Source organism: Mauremys mutica, chromosome 7 (genome assembly GCF_020497125.1).
Source record: "Mauremys mutica isolate MM-2020 ecotype Southern chromosome 7, ASM2049712v1, whole genome shotgun sequence".
NCBI lineage: Eukaryota > Metazoa > Chordata > Testudines > Geoemydidae > Mauremys > Mauremys mutica.
The window spans coordinates 117,362,836-117,380,875 of record NC_059078.1 but is presented as its reverse complement, the minus strand read 5'-3'; the positions used below and the strand labels follow the sequence as shown (position 1 = coordinate 117,380,875).

At 45.9% G+C, this 18,040-nt stretch overlaps 1 protein-coding gene across 15 annotated transcripts in view; it reads right to left on the bottom strand.

Annotated features, from left to right (window-relative positions):
- Positions 1-18,040, bottom strand: part of ABLIM1 (actin binding LIM protein 1) — a 206,504-nt gene that overhangs the window by 92,353 nt on the left and 96,111 nt on the right. For all 15 annotated transcript variants that reach the window (XM_045022891.1, XM_045022892.1, XM_045022899.1 and 12 more), the window contains exons 5-6: positions 16,110-16,236; positions 14,519-14,612 (exon numbers count right to left, since the gene is read on the bottom strand). In XM_045022891.1, coding sequence (XP_044878826.1) covers positions 14,519-14,612; positions 16,110-16,236 — 221 coding nt within the window. The remainder of the gene's footprint in view (positions 1-14,518; positions 14,613-16,109; positions 16,237-18,040) is intronic.

Here is an 18,040-nt window from a genome sequence, read left to right as displayed (position 1 = left end):
AGTTTTCACAAGAAGACATATACCTTCTGCTAAGACTTCTTTAGTCTAGTTCCCAGTCTTCCTCAATCTGGTGAGCCGTGCACTCCACCTCTCTTCAGACTCAGAGCACTGTGAGAAATGCCTTGCAAACAGTCCCCAGCTCATGCTCTCACTGAGCCAGCTTTCAGCGCTTCCGATTAGATAAGAGTTTCTAACTAAAACACAACCACCACCCCTTCACCCCCACTGCTCTTCAATCACTATCCAGCAGACACACCAAAAAGGAGAAACAGATTCTTCTGCCTGCCCATTAGAGACATTCTAGCAGTCGCTGGGGCAGTCCATTGTGAAAAAAGGAAAGGGGAAGGATATACTAATATTTAGTCCTGCCATGAATGCAGGGACTGAACTAGACAACCTCTCGAGGTTCCTTCCAGTCCTACGATTCTATATGCCCCTGTGAAGACAGTACCATTCCTTGGTGTCCAAGTGTGATAATATGAGGGTAGAACAACTCACCTTCAGAGAGAGGTATTGGTTTAGACTGAAATCAGAGACTGTGGGGGTTATTTAAACAGTCCTTCCAGAGCTTCTGAGGAGTTTAAAAGGTTTGTGAACTCAACAGTACAAATAAAGTGCACTTTTTTAAGATCGCACCAGTTTGAGATCATTTAGGAAATGTCCAGAAAGCCACTTTATTCCTAATGTCTTTTAAAAAATTTGCTGCTGCATAGACTTTCATTTTAACCTCATTGGGACAGTAGGAACCACTTGTGTGTGTTACCTTACCCTTGACAGGGACAGTTATTTTACACTGGGATTCTACTCCAGTTGTAGAGCCAAATTCTAACTAAAGCGAGAAGACTGAGGAAGAGCCCTGCTCATTCAGGCACATATCAATGTGCACTTGTATTTAGAGCTGTTTGGAATTATTCAACTTCATCAAAAAATGCTAGATTTGACCAAACCAAAACTTTGTGGAAATGTATCCGTTTCGACAAACCCTTTGTCAGGAAGGCTTCGCAGGTCCAGGGTGGAGCAACAGATGGCGCTATGCCCCAGAACTGCCCGATGATTAGGGCCCTCACCTCAAATGTGGTAGACCCAGGTTCAAATCCCTGATCTGAATCAAGCAGACAGAGACCATTGCTTGGTCCATAATCAAACAACCCACAGTCCATTCTCCCCAATTCCATGACGGAGCTGGCCAAATTAGAACAGACAATGACTGTTGTGTGCCTCTGTTGCTGAAGGTTTCCCAGAAGCCTGTGTCACTTATTCAGTATGCTCACAAAGCCCCATTTACTATAATAGTAATAAACCAAATTGCAGACAAGGTAAATCACAGAATTAACACAACATGCTATCTTCCATCACTCATTCACATGGCTCTTTGTTGCTTCTTTTCTCTGGATTTGTATGTTCATTCAGACCACAAGCAATCTGGATCAGGAACTGTCTCTTTTCACATGCCTGCAAAGCGCCCATCATAATTTTGGTGATATGGGAATTAAATAGCAATAGATTCTCTCACAAGTTTCATTTTTTAATTAACCCAGAATACCTTGAGAAAACATCAGAGGCAACACTTTAAAACTCCTCATAGACTCAATCTTTCTTTTGCAGCAACAAAATGCTTTGTATGCAAAAGCTGGATTTTTTTCATTTTAAAGCAAGCCAAGCCTTGACTTGTCTTATTACCACAATTACATCGACAGCCCAGAAAGTGATGCGCTTTGTGATATCAAATGGATGACTGCCATGAAAACAGCTCATCTAAACAGCACATGCAAGAAAAAGAAAAACAATGCATGCATGTTTTTTTTTAAAGTTCCTGAATAGCATTCTCCATTGTTTTAACAGGATCTACCTAATCAAAAACCCAAGCACTTATTTGTATTTACTAGGAAATGCCCATCTAGTGTAGAACTTAGACACTTTAGGGCAAAATTTTCAAAAGTGCTTAAGTGACTTAGGAGCCTAACTCCCATTTTCAGAAGTGACTGAGGCACTTAAGTCTTGTTAAAAGTCAATGCACTTAAGTAGGTAGATTACTTTACACGAGACTGGTCCCATTTAAATGTTGGTAGACTCATGGCCTTAGAGAATATTTCTTAAAACATCTTATTCTACTACCTCAGTAACACTTTATATAAACACCAAGTATTTTATTAGTATTTGTTAACTGAAGCAAACAATGACCCTAGTTCAGTGAGCATATGGAACCAAATACTTGGTTACATAAATAAGACAACAGAAAATTATTGGAATCATTGACTGCACACGCTTCCGTACCAGTGGGGAGGAGGGAGAAGAGGGAAGGAACACTTTGGAGGAAACTTGTGGGCACCTCTTGCTTGGGAAGAGCCATTCCTTAGCATCATATTCCTCTCTTCAACAAGGACAATACAAATTCTCTACAGAACTATAGCAGGCATTTCTCTTTACATTTCCAGTGTCAGTGCACCTCTAAGCTGGTGTCTAGGTATTTCTAGGTGTAGCATAGATGATGGATTCCTGAACACCAACTCTTAAAATAAGAGCATATTTCTGTATGTGCTGTGCTTCTTGTTAAAATCAGGGGAGGCTCAGCATAAACTGCCACATGGACCGTAGTGGATAGGAACTTGGCCTTTCAAGCTGAAGTTAGATGAGCCTATTGGGTCCTTGGCATTTCTCTCTTCAGGTTCATCTGTTAAGGTGGCATTGTGCCATAACTTACAAGGTGGTGAGCCAGTTTCAACAGCTCATAGGAGACAAGCAAATACAGATACAAGAAAAGAATAGTCTTCAGAACACATGATGTGATACTTCCAGAGTCAAACAATCACCAAATGGGAAGAGTTGCTTCATCAATAGGGACTGGAGCAAAGGTGGGCAAACTATGGCCCGTGGGCCACATCCGGCCCACGGGACCCTCCTGCCCGGCCCCTGAGCTCCTGTCCCTGGAGGCTAGCCCCTGACCCCTCCCCTGCTGCTCTCCCTCCCCCACAGCCTCAGCTCACCGTGCTGCCAGACCAATGCTCTGGGCAGCAGGGCTCTTGCAGAGCTGCAGCCTGTCCTGGTGCTCTGGGTGGCGTGGCTGTAGCGCCGCCAGCCACCGGTGCTCCAGGCAGTGCGGTGAGGGGGCAGGGAGCAGGGAGGGTTGGACAGAGGGCAAAGGAGTTCGGGGTGGTGGTCAGGGGGCGGGGATGTGGATAGGGGTCGGGGTGGTCAGAGGGCAGGGAACAGGGGGGTTGCATGGGGGCAGGGGTCCTGGGGAAGCAGTCAGGAAGGGGGAGGTTAGATGGGGCAGTGGGGGGAAGTCAGGTGCAGGGGTTCCGGGGGCGGTCAGGGGGACAGGGAGAAGGGGTGGTTGGATGGTCCCGGGGGGCAGTCAGGAATGAGAGGAGGGGTTGGATTGGGCGGTGGAGGGTAGGTGGGGGTTCCGGAGGCGGTCGGGGGACAGGGAGGGGTGAATGGGGCAGGAGTCCCGGGGGGCCATCAAGGGACGAGAAGCAGAGGGTGCGTTGGATAGAGGGTGGGGGCTGGGCGACGCCTGGCTGTTTGGGGAGGCACAGCCTCCCCTAACCGGCCCTCCGTACAGTTTCAGAAACCCGATGTGACCCTCAGGCCAAAAAGTTTGCCCGCCCCTGGACTAGAGCCATACCCAGCTTTAGCTAGGAGAGATCACATGCCTGCTTTTTCTTTGAGACAGTGAATATTAAGCAAGCTCTGCATTAGAAATAAATGGATAGAGAAACCAGATGGCTCAGGGATTTGTTAGCACATATGAAGCCTTTGATTTTTAGATCACCAGTTCAAATCCTGCTTGTAACAGAAGTGACCAAACGCACCAGCACAGCACTGGACTAGAAGTCAGAAGACATGGGTCTCACTACCAGTTCTGCTGTGTGACCTCAGGCAAGTCACTTCACTTGTGTGTTGCTCAGTTTCCCGCTCTCAAGAACTGAGATAATTACACTTACATCCTTTGTCAAAGGTTTTTTCCATGTGTGGATGCAATACATGCACATGGACCCAATTGACTTTAATGGGCTTTGAGACCCAAGTATTATTATATGTGGTAGGTTATGCAAAATGAGTTGGGCCACAGTCTTGCAAATATCTAAGTGTGTGTTTACCTTTACTCATGTGAGTAGAGTTACACAAATGCCTAGGAGTTTGCAGGATCAGGCTCAAGATGTCAATCTTTCACTGGCCAAGCTTTAAAACACTAACATTAAGAAAACTTTAAATTTAGTGGAAAGTCTATGTTCTTTTAAGGATCAATCCAAATTCCTTTCATATCATTATATCCTGATAAGGAAAGTTTTTCATTGGAGCCAACAGGAAATGAGCGATTTCCCCAAAATAATGGTTCCTTTCTGATAGCAAAACCTGTGGAGGAACACTGACCTCTGTAGCCTTGACTAGAACTCCACATATCCTTAATGTACAATACGATTTATGACTTCTTGAACATGCATTAGATTTCTCTTATTGGATATTTATCATTTTCAATGTATTTATTGTGCAGGCTTCAGCTACCTGCTATTTGTCATAAGCAGTAAAGCTCAGAAGTATAAACAAAATCTTTCTAGCTCAAACCCATTACTTTTTTTCCACCTCGCTCTTTTTTAGTGGATTTAGTGATTCAGATGGATAGCCTGGAAAAATGGGGTCCTTCATTTAACCACAGAATCAGGACACCAGCAGCTGCATCACTGCCTCCACAATACACCTTAATATTGACCTAAGAGATCAGCTGCAGGGGAAGGCTGCATATATATTCAATCTCCCTCATCCATTCAGCACTTGGTCTCTCTACAGAAAATGCCAAAAGGTGCCTGTTAGTATGATTGGGGGTGCTGCTTTCTGAAACGTAGTACAAAAGACTTCTTTAATTTCGGGTGTTTCCATTTCTGAGTGCCAGATTTAAGACAGGTAGGGCCTGATTTTCAGAGGTGTCGAGTACCCATGAGTCTGACAGAAATCAGTGGGGGCTGCAGGTCCTAGAAGTTTCTAAGTGGGCACTCAAAATGGGTGGGCGCTTTTAAAAATGTAGGCCCTCGTCACTCATGCCATCAAACTTGTTCAACAAAATGAGTTTTATGCCATCCTTTTGTGCTCTTCCCATTTTACCATAACCAGCTGTGAAGGAACACAGTTTCACTTTATCAAGTGAAACAGGAATTGGCAAAAAATAACGAGCTTTCCAAAGGGACAGCATACTGCCTATTGCTGCCTACTGATTCACTAGAGCAGTATGTGTGTGTGATGGATGGTGGGTGACATTTCTCCTCTGTCTTTGCTACTTGCATCTTCAGTAGGATGAAATATTACATTCCTCTAAGATCACAGTATAATATACAGCCTCCTTTTAAAAAATAAACTGAAAACTCTGAGGATTAATTAATCCACTTTTTGTTTTTAACTGGAAAAGACAAAATACTAGGTGCCTTTTCCCACTGGACAGATCTAGCTAGTCTGTGATGTCACAACCTTAAGTCTAATTGCTCATGCAAATGTGATGCTTTATGGAAAGAACAAGATTTGTATCCAGTCTGTGTCACAGGAAGCAGGAGATAACTCAACTGACTTCGCTCACTTGAAAAACCTCCAGGTCTGGCTTTTGCTGGAGAGGAAAAAAAATGCTGCTAAAGAAAACAGAGGGAAAATACTAATCTCTGTTTGAAAAGGCTAAATCTAAATTAAACTTTTAGATGGGATCTAGTGAGTAATTCACCCTCACTAAATGAGGGAGGAGTCAACTGCCCCTCTGTACCAGGTCTACAATATTCTACAAACCCTGGCACAAGGCTGCTTTAAGTTGCACTGGCTGGAACAGCATCCTTTAATAGGCTCCAGGTTTTAAACAAACAAAAGGAAGCATTTTTTCACACAATGCACAGTCAAACTATGGAACTCCTTGCCAGAGGATGTTGTGAAGGCCAAGACTATAACAAGGTTCAAAAAATAACTAGATAAGTTCATGGAGGATAGATTCATCAACGACTATTAGCCAAGATGGGTAGGGATGGTGTCCCTAGGCTCTGTTTGCCAGAAGCTGGGAATGGGATGGATCACTTGATTGCCTGTTCTGTTCATTTCCTCTGGGGCACCTGCCAGTGGCCACTGTTGGCCAACAGAATCCTGGGCTAGATGGACCTTTGGTCTGATCCAGTATGACCGTTCCTATGTTCTAGGAACCATTCTGCCAACTAGGGATTGCTGCTTTGGCCCCAGTCCCTGATCACATCTTTTCTGTGTCCCCAAACACTATCTCCCTGCCTGTAACCAGCCACAATATGCCCGATGCAGGTGGAGACAGGGAGGGAGGGAGGGAGAAGACAGGGACACAGAGCTGGGTGAGAAAAAGCTATGCCAGGTTTATGTCATCCCATGTTTCCCATAGGCTAGGAGAATTCTTATCAGCCCCCCCCCCCGCCCCGAGAACTGATTTAAGGGCATCATCCCCTTTAGAACAAGGCTTTTCTAGCAATGCAAAAGGACCTTAGCAGCAGCCAAGAATTTAGCTCAATGTTTCTGTTCAGCATCACTAATCAGTGTATCTAAACTGGTCAATCACTCCATTTGAGTGCCGCCGGTTGATGGAGAGCATTTTAACGCCTCTCCATTTCTACAATGAAATCTGAAGAACTTTATTTGTGGATTAACCAGGTTAATCAAATATACTGTCATGTGTTTAAGCCAATCTCCTAATTGCAGACTGTGTATATGCCTCATTTGGCAAGATATTACTACTTATTAAGTGAAAGTCTCCAGTTAGTCTCTCAGTCCACACCTTACTGACAGCAACCAGACATTAAAACTGATTGGGAAGGAGGTACAGCATACTTCTTGTTTGATTTTCATGGGCTATACAGGATTTTGATATTCGTTGCATACCAGGGGCTGCAGCTGCCCCCTGCTGTATTGCTACTAGTTATGCTACTGATTTATTAGTACTGGGTCAATATCTGCATCTATGTTCAAGCAAAACTTCCACAGACTTACCAGAAACAACATGGTAAAAGTGAAAAGTATACCTCTGTTGGAAAATGTTTTGCTGGCTTGGCAGTTGGTAGTGTGGGAAGCTAAGATGTTTAGGTTTTTAGGAGGTAGTGTGGGAAGCCTGAGATGTTTAGGTTTTCAGGTTGGGTTAATTAGGTTGTGAGTTTTGTTATGAGAAGTTGGCCTTGGCTAACTTCTCTCTAGCAGGCATAATAGGATAATAAATTTAGAAGGTTGTCTAGGATGATGTTACCCTATGAAGTTGTAGCAGTGCTTGTGTGTATTTTATTAACCAATTAGCAATTGCTTGCTTGCCTGCTTCAAGTGTATAAAGATGTATGCTGGAGAGAAATAAATTGACTCTTGCTATCCAATCATACTGACTGTTGAGCATCTGTCCAGGTCCGTCTGCGATGCGACAAATGGTGACCCCGACGTGATTCGAATCGAATGCTGATAGTGTCGGTGGCCTGACCCAGGCGGACGAGCCGCGGCGGGGAGTGCTGGAGAAGGGCCGGCCCCCGGGCGTCCAAAGGAGAGGCGCATCTGAGCTCAGAGGTGAGCGGCTAACATGGGGTCCGCTGCATCAGCGGAAGAAAAAACGGTGCATGAATATTTGATACGCATCGCAGAACGGCAGGGAGAAAGGCTCCCCTCTGACACGTTATCCCGCCTGCTACGGTGGGGACAGAAAAGGGGACTTTTCGTTAAGCCGAGTACAATCTTTGATACAACTGTTTGGGAGCGGCTAGGCTCCGAGCTTTGGAAGTCGGTGGCTCAGGGCGATAAGGAAGCCTTCTCCCTGAGCCCAGTATGGGACAAAACAGAAGATAGTGGAAACTCTCGCGGCCGAAGCAGGAGTGCAGGCGGCTGTTTCTGAGATTTTCCACCCACCGCCCGAAGTGCCTTCTGTGTTGCCGGTTGGAGCCCGGGAGTTTTTCGGCGGTGAGCCCACGGTGATACCTTTGGCTCCCGACCTGGATGATTTTGCCCCTGCTATGGACCCACTACCCTCCAATGTGGCCCTTGGCCCCGATGTGATTGATCCTGCTACGGTTCCGTTACCCCCCGATACGCCCGAGCCTATGGAGATAGCTTCGCCGTCTGCACCCCCCCCAAAGCCATGCCGTGTCCACGGGGTCTGGGGGTGTCACGATTGCGGGGAAGCAGAGGAGGCTCGGCCGGAACATGTGCCATTACAGACATTGCAGAGATACCCTGATTTGACTACGTTTACCCAATTTACTCAGTCTGACGCCTTTTATAAGGAGATGGAGCGCCAGGGTCAACAGCTACAAGACATTTATAATAAGTTGGATCAAATGCAAGGTTTTCCACCTGGATCATCGCGTTCGCATCTTCACGAGTGCTTTCACCCGACTAATCCTTCCGCCCCGCCTGGCCCTGGGGACCCTTCAACTGGGGACCCTCCGGATCCGGTACGGCGTTGGCATGGAGTTTTAAAAGAAGCCATCCTTGAGGGTTTGACACCTGAGGCTTTTCCAGTGCTTACACCAGACCCTCAACATCCTAACCGTCGGCAGTGGGCTCCTTTGGATTGGAAGTTGATTCGTGAGGCGCAGAAATCGATTATGGCTTATGGACTAGATAATCCGTATGTACAATCTATAATTGAACAGGTGTTTACCGCACAGGCAATGTGTCCATATGATGCGATTAAGCTAGCTGATATGCTTCTTACGCCTACCCAGAGACTTTTGTGGAAAGATGATTGGGCTAAAAGAATTGATTTGGCCCTTGTTCGCAATTTGGATTTACCGGATGATGATGTTCGGCGTGTAGCCACCGTCGATATGTTTTTGGGGACCGGCCGATTTGTTGATCCGCATCTGCAAGCCCGCCTTGACCCCCGAATCCTGCAGCAATCACAGGAATTGGCGCTGGCTGCCCTTAAAGCGGTGCCACAGATGGGGAAGCCGGCCCCTCCATATGCTAAAATTACACAAGGACCGTTGGAACCTTATGCCACCTTTTTGGATCGCCTCCGAGAGGCTATTGATAGATCCCCCAATCTGACGCCGGAGGCCAGAACCGCAGTTGGACTTGATCTTGCCACCCAGAATGCAAACTCCACTTGCCGCCGCATACTAGCCACCTTGCCAAAAACTGCGACCCTGATGGAAATGATTGAGGCGTGTAACAGGGCTACTATGTTTGAAGAAACGGATAAAGCTACAATTCATGCTAAGGCACATGCCACTGCACTGGCCGTTGCTTTACAACCTCTGATCGGGCGGAAGAGAGGGGCCAGAAGGCCAGCCCGGTCAAGCGGCCTCTGTTTTGGTTGTGGAAAGCCCGGACATATCCGGCGGAACTGCCCTGTGCAAAGTGGGCAGCGAGATACGGAAGAGCCACACGAGACGCGCCCAGACGCCGAGGAACCGGAGCCCCTGGAGAATAATTGCTTGCTGGCCACGCCAGAACTTTTGCCCGCCTTTTTTGATTTTGTGTGATTGCATATTAATTGTTTTGTACCCTTTTGTTGCCCATAGGTTTGGAGACGTGCGCTCCGGGCAGTGCAGCATGGCCCGTCTGTTAATGCGTCCCACAAGCCTTCGTGATCCTGGTTTGGGCTCCTATTCTGCTGGATGCGGAGAGTCAGCCTCACCTGGTTTTGCTCTGTTGCTTGTTTTGGCGCTCCTTGTGAGGGGAGGCGCCACGTATGATCTTATACCCCCAGTGAATGCCTGGCTGACTTTGGCGCAGAGTGCCATAAATACTACGGCTTTTTGCTTGCCCCATGTTCCTGCAGTGGGGGCTGTTATGGAAACCTGCTTTGTGGGTGTGTGTACTGAATTGGAGGTGCTGCAGCAGCACACTTGGTTGTTTCGTATCCCCAGGGATATACCTTATGCAGAGTTGTATGCTTTGGGCCCTGGAGCCACTTTAGATAAGTTAGATGCCAGTATGTATTCGTTTCGTTTGGCTAATGTGACAGCTGCTATTACGTGTATGAATTTTGTTAATGCTAAGCATGTTGCTGTTAATCATGATAATGTGGAGCTTGTTTGTCGCCATAAGAGGGATGTATCCTTTGCCTATGGACATATGAAGCTGCCCCTGGGATGGTTTTTGTTATGCGGCCGCACAGCCTTTACTTATGTTCCAGCTAATAGTTCAGGTGGCCCCTGTGCTATTGGCCGTGTGGCCCCTTTGTTGTTTCCCCATCCCATAGTGAAAGGGCCTCGCCAACGGCGGGAGAGTATCCCCTTGAGCCCTACCTGTAAGGCAGACGTTACATTGTTTTCAGAACGAGAGGCAGCAGCCCTTACTTTTACCCTGGTGGGCCTCCCTGGTTTGGTGGTGCATAATTACCATGCCGTTGCACACCTTGCCTGTACTGTGGCGAAGGCCTTGAATTTGACCTCCACTGTTCTTGCCTTGTTAACCCAAGAGATGGGAGAAGTTCGCCGAGGAGTTTTGCAAAACCGCTTAGCCATTGATTATTTATTGCTGCGACACGGTCATCCCTGTTCTGATTTTGTGGGTATGTGCTGCTTCAATATTACAGATGCAAGTGCGGCCATCGACGCAGATCTGGATCGTTTGCGCCATCTAGCGGAGGGCATCCGCCAGCACCAGGGAGATTTCTGGCTGTGGTCATGGCTGTCGTCGCTACGTGGCTGGGCTGCACATTTGTTACAGGGGTTAATGTTAGGCATGCTTTGTATTTTTGTTGCCTGCCTTTTGTATTTTTGCTATGGGTGTGCCCGCCGCTGTTGCTGTGTGGCACGCACCTTGGCAGGACCCTCCTGGCCCCTTGGGCCACTTGCATTACCTGGAGGGAGAATGTGATAGGTGAGAGCAGGGCACTGCGGAAGATTTTGTTACGGTTTAGTTAGACAGCTGGTGTTTTTAATTTGCCCTTTGCTTTGGCTTGTGTAGCTTGTAGTTTGATATTATGAGCTGGATTTGTTTTGCTAATTTTTTTTTGTTTTGATTTTGAGTTAAGGGGGGAGGTGTTGGAAAATGTTTTGCTGGCTTGGCAGTTGGTAGTGTGGGAAGCTAAGATGTTTAGGTTTTTAGGAGGTAGTGTGGGAAGCCTGAGATGTTTAGGTTTTCAGGTTGGGTTAATTAGGTTGTGAGTTTTGTTATGAGAAGTTGGCCTTGGCTAACTTCTCTCTAGCAGGCATAATAGGATAATAAATTTAGAAGGTTGTCTAGGATGATGTTACCCTATGAAGTTGTAGCAGTGCTTGTGTGTATTTTATTAACCAATTAGCAATTGCTTGCTTGCCTGCTTCAAGTGTATAAAGATGTATGCTGGAGAGAAATAAATTGACTCTTGCTATCCAATCATACTGACTGTTGAGCATCTGTCCAGGTCCGTCTGCGATGCGACATACCTCTACCCCGATATAACTTGAATTCGGATATAACGCGGTAAAGCAGCACTCGAGGAGAGGCAGGGCTGCGCGCTCGGCGGCTCAGTGGGTCAGCATGTCTGGCTCTGACATGCTGCTCTGAGCGGCGTGCTAGGGGTGGGAGGCGGGCAGGAGGCAGGTGGGCAAGTGGGGTGAGGAGGTGAATGGGGAGGTGAGCGGCAGGTAGGAGGGGGCTGAGGAGGCAGGCGGGCGGGAAGATGGCGAACAGAAGAGCGGTGGTTGGGTGGACGGGAGGAGGCACGCCGGACAGACAGTGAGGAGACTAGTGGGGAGGCGAGCGGCAGGCAGGTGGGCGGGTAGGTGGGGTGAGGAGGCGAGCGGCGGGTGGGAGTGCTGGGCGGACAGTGAGGAGACTAGCAGGGAAGCTGATTTGTCCTGGGCCCCGCACCCCTCTAGGGACGGCTCCGACACGCTGCTCTGTGCGGCGTATTAAGGGTGCCAGGCCGGGGCTGAGGGGTTGGATAAGGGGCAGAGGGTCTCGGGGGGGCGGTCAGGGGACAAGGAGCCTTCCCTACCCAATATAACATGGTTTCACCTATAACGCGGTAAGATTTTTTGGCTCCCGAGGACCGTGTTATATTGGGGTAGAGGTGTATTCAAAAGGTAGAGGAAAAGATACACAAAATCCCAACTTGAGTACATATGCTTAATGCTCTCACATATTCAAAAGGTCACTCAAATAGCTCTATATTTTTGCAAGGCTTTATGACTACTTAAGGCTTAGGCTCAATGAAAAACTCTAACTGTACTTTGTCACACACTGAGCTCTAGAAAATGAAATGTGGTTTGGTCGCCCCAGCTCAACTTCCTCTTTGATTCCTGTGTCAGTTGAATGTTATTTCGTATTTTCAATAATAAACATGTAGCCAAAGTCACCGTGAGAAACCAACCTCAGGAACAAAATTTGCATGACTCTCCATCCTCCACAGCCAGACTCCAACAGAGCAAAAGCCAGGACTTCAACTTGCCCAGGTGAGGTCTGGATGGACAATTGAGGTCTGGCTGTGTTGAGCCTCTTAGCCACCATTTTCAAAGGAATTCATTCATTTATAGCACAGTCTAGCTCAAGCTACTCTGAGGTTCCTTCAGAAAGGCAGCTTTCTTCTGGAGGATGATGCATTTTCAAGCCAAGATGATCTGAGGTCAAACTTCCCATATGCACAGCCATTGCAGTAAAGGCAGTCTTTCTTGAACAATACAGAAGAAAGGGAGCTCATTCTTACAAACTCTAGTCAGCCTCCAGCATCCTCCCCTATATTACTTTGGTCACAGTGCCACTGAGTAAATTCAGCGGTTGTACACAGTTTGTGTGTATCCCTTATACAGTAACAGCAAGGAAGGTATCCAAGGGCTATTTTTGTTTTTTAATTTATAAAGTTCCAGATCTCACAGTTTTCTCCTGTTAGCATTTCTCAATCCAACACTTCCTTTATCAGTGCATATTAAATGAGGGGGCCCTTCTCCCCGCTCAAGTGTGGCCATATTCTCTTCTCACTAATTATCCAGGTGGGTCTCCAAAAGGATTATGCACATATTAGAAGGGAGGGAGACAAAGAGCCTGACTAATTGAATAAAGAAAAGATTTCATTTTAACTGAAGCAATGACAAGTGCCTGGGGTGCCTAAGCGTCTTCTGGCTCCCTTATGCGATGACTGCCATCTTGGCCAACGCACCAGGGATTGAATCAGAGACCTCCAGTGCTAAAAGCTTGAGCTGCGCTTCAATTAGAGCTGTAACAGACTCAATCTCTGCAGATCGGGGAAGAGAGATAACATCCCCTCAACAGTGGGTTACAACTGCATTCATCTCTGTGGCTGTAAGACTATGTAGACACTATGAACTAGGGGTGCGGGACCCTTGCTTGTGGTACACATATTCATGCTAGCTCTTATCAAAAACAGAAGTGTAGCTGTCGTGGCACAGGCAGTGGAGACATGGCTGACCCAGTTTCAGGTGGGTTTGTACTCAGTACGGCTCAGTTGTGCCTCTGCTGCTGCTACCCATGCTACTGTGGCTACCCTGCTATTTATACTAGCTCATAATGTAGATGCAGCCTAAAGGGCAGACATTTTGTTACTCATAGGAACTGTATGACCAGGTCTTCGTGTACACTTCCAAAAACACACCGCTGGTTGGAATTCTTTGCCCTCTTTCTTTCACCAACTAACTTTGCAAAGTAAAATCAAGCACATTTTCGGGTAACCTTAAATATTAAGCAATACTGAAGCTTAAGATGAACCCAAGCCATGTACTTCAGATCAAGAACTGAATTCTAATCTAAACCAGTTCTTTCTTTACATGGAATCTAGTTTCCTAAATGGATCCATGGAGTCAGGAATCAATTTTGCCTCTCATATCTAAACAGTAATGTGTCCTGCCCTGGAGAGGGTCCTCTGAATTTTTGGCAGAGTTCCACCTCCAAGCATCTCTACAATTATATAGAGAGCTCTGTGCCAAAGTATAAGGATCACAACTCTAAGGGCTACCATCATTGCCAATGACAGACTAAGATCAGTTCTAGCAGCCAGGGGATGTGTCTCTAACAAGAGTCACCCAGATCTGATTGAGGAGCATGCTGAGGACATACTCCCCTTCATACAGTCAATGACTCAGGAGAAGGGATAGTTTGGGTGGAAATCCTGGCTTCTGTTTGTGCCTTCTCATACCTAAATTATTTAACTTCCTCTCAAGAATATTCCTCCCTTTCATGTTCTCAATATCATGCATAACACCTTAACTCAATCTCCTCTCTTCCAAAAAATAGAAACCTAGTGTTCCTACCCCTCTTCACAGCTCTCAACTAGAGAACATTTATTATCCCCAGATGTGTCTCCTTCAGTACTTTTGCTAATCCTCACCCCAGCTACCCAGGATGCTCCAGACAGACTCACCACCAACTTTGTGCAGTACCATACAAAAAAATCATCTCACTGACATCTCCACAGAAGCCAGGGCAATCAGTTCTCACCTACACATTTTTTTCCCTGGTGGCTAGAATTTTTCCAAAGCACTTAGCAACAGGCTAACTCTGCTCCCATTGAAGTCAATGGCAAAAATCCCACAGAACAAATTTTTTGTGTACCCTGCAGTCTGGTGGGTAAACCCAGCTATTAAGCAATAGATTATACATTACTCACCTCTAGGACCTTCCCAGTGATGAACTGGTGACATGCTTCACATTTGACCCCAAAGAGAACCTGGTAGTCCTTTTCACAATAAGGGGCACCATCCCTGAAATAAAATATCCAGATGATACAAGTTACAATGCGGCTTGTATTCTTCCCTTGTCCCTAGTGGAAATGCCCACTGACAGTAAGAGGTGAATGGGACAGAAACCAAGGTAGCTATTTTGCAGCTCAAATGAAATGGCATTTTGATTAGCACCATTTAGGATCAGCATTTAAATTTCCATAGAGAATAAAGAAGAGACGTTCAAGCACAAATGTGCACATTTAGGACTAGATCCGCTGCTGGTGTCAATGGGTGTAAAATCAACTGAGCTATGCCCCTTTACAGAAGATGACGATCCAACCCTTTGTCAATATTTTATCGTACGCATGCATGAGCCCGCTGCACCTCTATCCATTTCAGTAAATAAATCCTTGGTAATCTTAATAGCATATAAATACAGACACATCTGAGCATCAGTGGCATCATGACGGTTCAAAAGGGAGGTGGACAGTACTATCTTTGTATGACTAAGGAATGAATTAGAAACACCTTAGCCAGTTTAAAGAATTTATACAGTATCAGTCACCACCTTACAAGTTCCTTTGTTTAATTAGTCATAGATGCCAGCCTGTTTATATTTGTGCCCACTATAATGAGCGATGAAAGGTTTGCATTTGTCACATACGCTAGTGTTCCTATAATTTTTCTCCCCCGCTAGAAGTTTGAAAGTGGTCTGGATAGACTCCCTCCATCTTGCGGCTAAAGCACTTTCTCTCTGATTTTTCTCCCTTGCCTTGGTATGCTCCTAACTTTCTTCTTCATTAATTCCTAATCTGGGGAAGGTAAACACAGTGTCAGGTCAATCACATCAATGTGTCTGGTCTCTGTTCTAGCAAAGTGAGAGACGGGCAGTTTCTTCCTTTCTTCTCAAGTTCACAACTTGAAAATAACCGGACAAAATGGTGGAAAAGCTGTGCCTTGGAAACACAATGGGGGTGTTCACACACCCCTCTCTTTGACCTGACAAAGACATGCAACCCTCCTGCTCATAGTATTTATTTTACCAACTACTGTTAAATCCCTGTTTTTCTTTACTTGCTCCAGCCAGCTTACAGGGAAAAATTCCCCTCGGGTACCAATTCCGATATTCTGCTCCTACTATGAGTGAGGATTTCAGTGCACATGGTGATGGGCAACAAGGCACAGAAATTTTTTTTACTGAGGTGTCTAGAATTAAAAAAAAAAAAAAAGCTGTTCCATGACTAAAATTGTCCATGTTTAATAAAGTGAGAAAAGCTCCACGTGTTCCAAGCTCATTGTCTCCTTTATTTATTATTGAGATTCTTAAAATTTTGGGGGTGGGGTCTATAGCTCACCCCCCACCCCACGTTCTCCATTGTCTACCCCATGAATGATCAGCATGTGTCGACAGAGCAGGTTTTCGGAAGTGCAATATGCCCAACAGATTGGAAAAGAAGAATTTGGCTGCACTGTACTTTTGGAAAGTAAGGATGGATTTCATGCCAGGCAACAGAAAAGACATAGGAGGCTGCTTACTTGCTGATGTATTCCCCAGTCAGGACCTTGCCACAGGCCTTGCACTTAAAGCATCCCAGGTGCCACTGCTTATCCAGTGCTAGTAGCGCTTGGCCATTTTTTATCTCTCTTCCACAGCCAGCACAATCTGCAAATAAATATGTACATTCATTGTCAGTGAGTTCGCTTTATTAATCTTCATTAACCTACCTAACGAACACCACTCCTAGGTTAGCTAGAAGGGGTCATTACAAAGCAATGCAAGACACCTACATTCCCATAGGAGTCAGCACCCCCCCCCCCCAAGGTCCTAGCCCAGGAACAAGGAATTCTCCTCCATAACAAGCATACCTAAGAACAGTACAGAAGGCACTGTCACACCTTCAATGATGACTGCAGCCAGCCCAGCAGATTTCATTAGGAATTAACAAAATATGCTTTCACTCACAAGAATGTCTTCAAGAGGAGCCACCGTTTATTTGGTTTTTTTGCCATCAGCAAAGTCTCTGTTGCTTAAAAAAAAAATCTATATGTGGTAGGCATGGACTGGCTACTTCTAATCTAAAATTAAACGCTCCTCAGTAGGCATTACTTTTCCCCCTCCAGATGGCAGCAAAGCACTAAACGTTAAATAGGTTCTTGGTAGGCAGCAAAACATTCAAAGATTCAGGAGTGGTTAGAGACAACATTTTTACAGCTAGATAACATAACAAAGGCTTTAGCAATCATTGCAGTATAATACTGGCGCATCCTCCTCTGTACATAAGGAAAGGAACAACTCCCATAGGCATTCCTTGTGCACAAAAAAGGACATTTACATGAGAACTTCAGTTCTGTGTTTGGAGTCAACACTGAACACTGATATATTAAGATCCTTTGATAGCAGGAATCAAGCAAAGAGCCCCAGGCAAGGGCACTGAATGCCTTCTATCTCTGAGATGCCATGGTGTTTCATATCACGTTGTAGATCTCTGGCTCAAGGTTGCCATTCCATTCAAATCCAAAACAATCAAAGCTTTCCCTATAAGGGGCACACCAGTGGGCACTGAGATTTGAACAACACGATATGCTGGGGCCCAGTGAAGAGTTGCAGACGTCCCCCAGGCACAATTTTGGTGAAGGAAGGGCTGGAAGGTTCATAAGAGTAAGAATGAGAGAGAAACCTGATGAACACAGGGAAAGCTGCAGGGAAGGAAAGAGGCTGGAAACTGTATAGGAGGGTGCTGGGATCTAACTTGATACCTTAACACGCTGAGCTGAATATCACATCCTCACAATGACACTGAGCAGTTGAATACGAGTGTCATTAACAGAATAATGAAAACAGTTCAGCCGAATCACTGCAGCTGAAGGAATATCTACCCAATCAGTTAAACTCTTGATCTCTAGGCATCTCAAAAAGGTCACTGATCTTCAGTGTGCAAGCTCAGTAGATAGAGGATGCCTGAGAAGTCCCAACCAACTCTCACAGTGGTAGTTTTACCCCAGTGTAAATCCAGGCCTGCAATGAGGTTACTCCAGATTTATGCTGGCAAAAGTGAGAGGAGAATCAAGCCCCATGTCATGAAATGGACAATTAACTTTCTGGAAATTGTCCAAGCAAAGGAAAGCACCAAACAGATGCTGTACACTGCTACCACCCAGAAAGTGAGTGAAAGAGACGGAGGCGGGGGAGTTTGGGACCAGTGTAAGATTCTGACATGATAACACGTATTAGCCTCCTGATGTTGTGTTGCAAAGACATGCAACATCAAGATGACTTTGCCCCACAGGACAAAATGTAAGGAGTGGAACCAGGAGAAGACACTACGGGAATGACAAACTGATGGCCAGTAACTGTTCCCTCCAATTCTCTATGCCATTTATCATGCCACCCCATAAATCTGAATCAGCTTCCTTGAACTTTAATGTACAAATGCCACTCACTTCTCACCTTTTTAACCAGCAGTTCT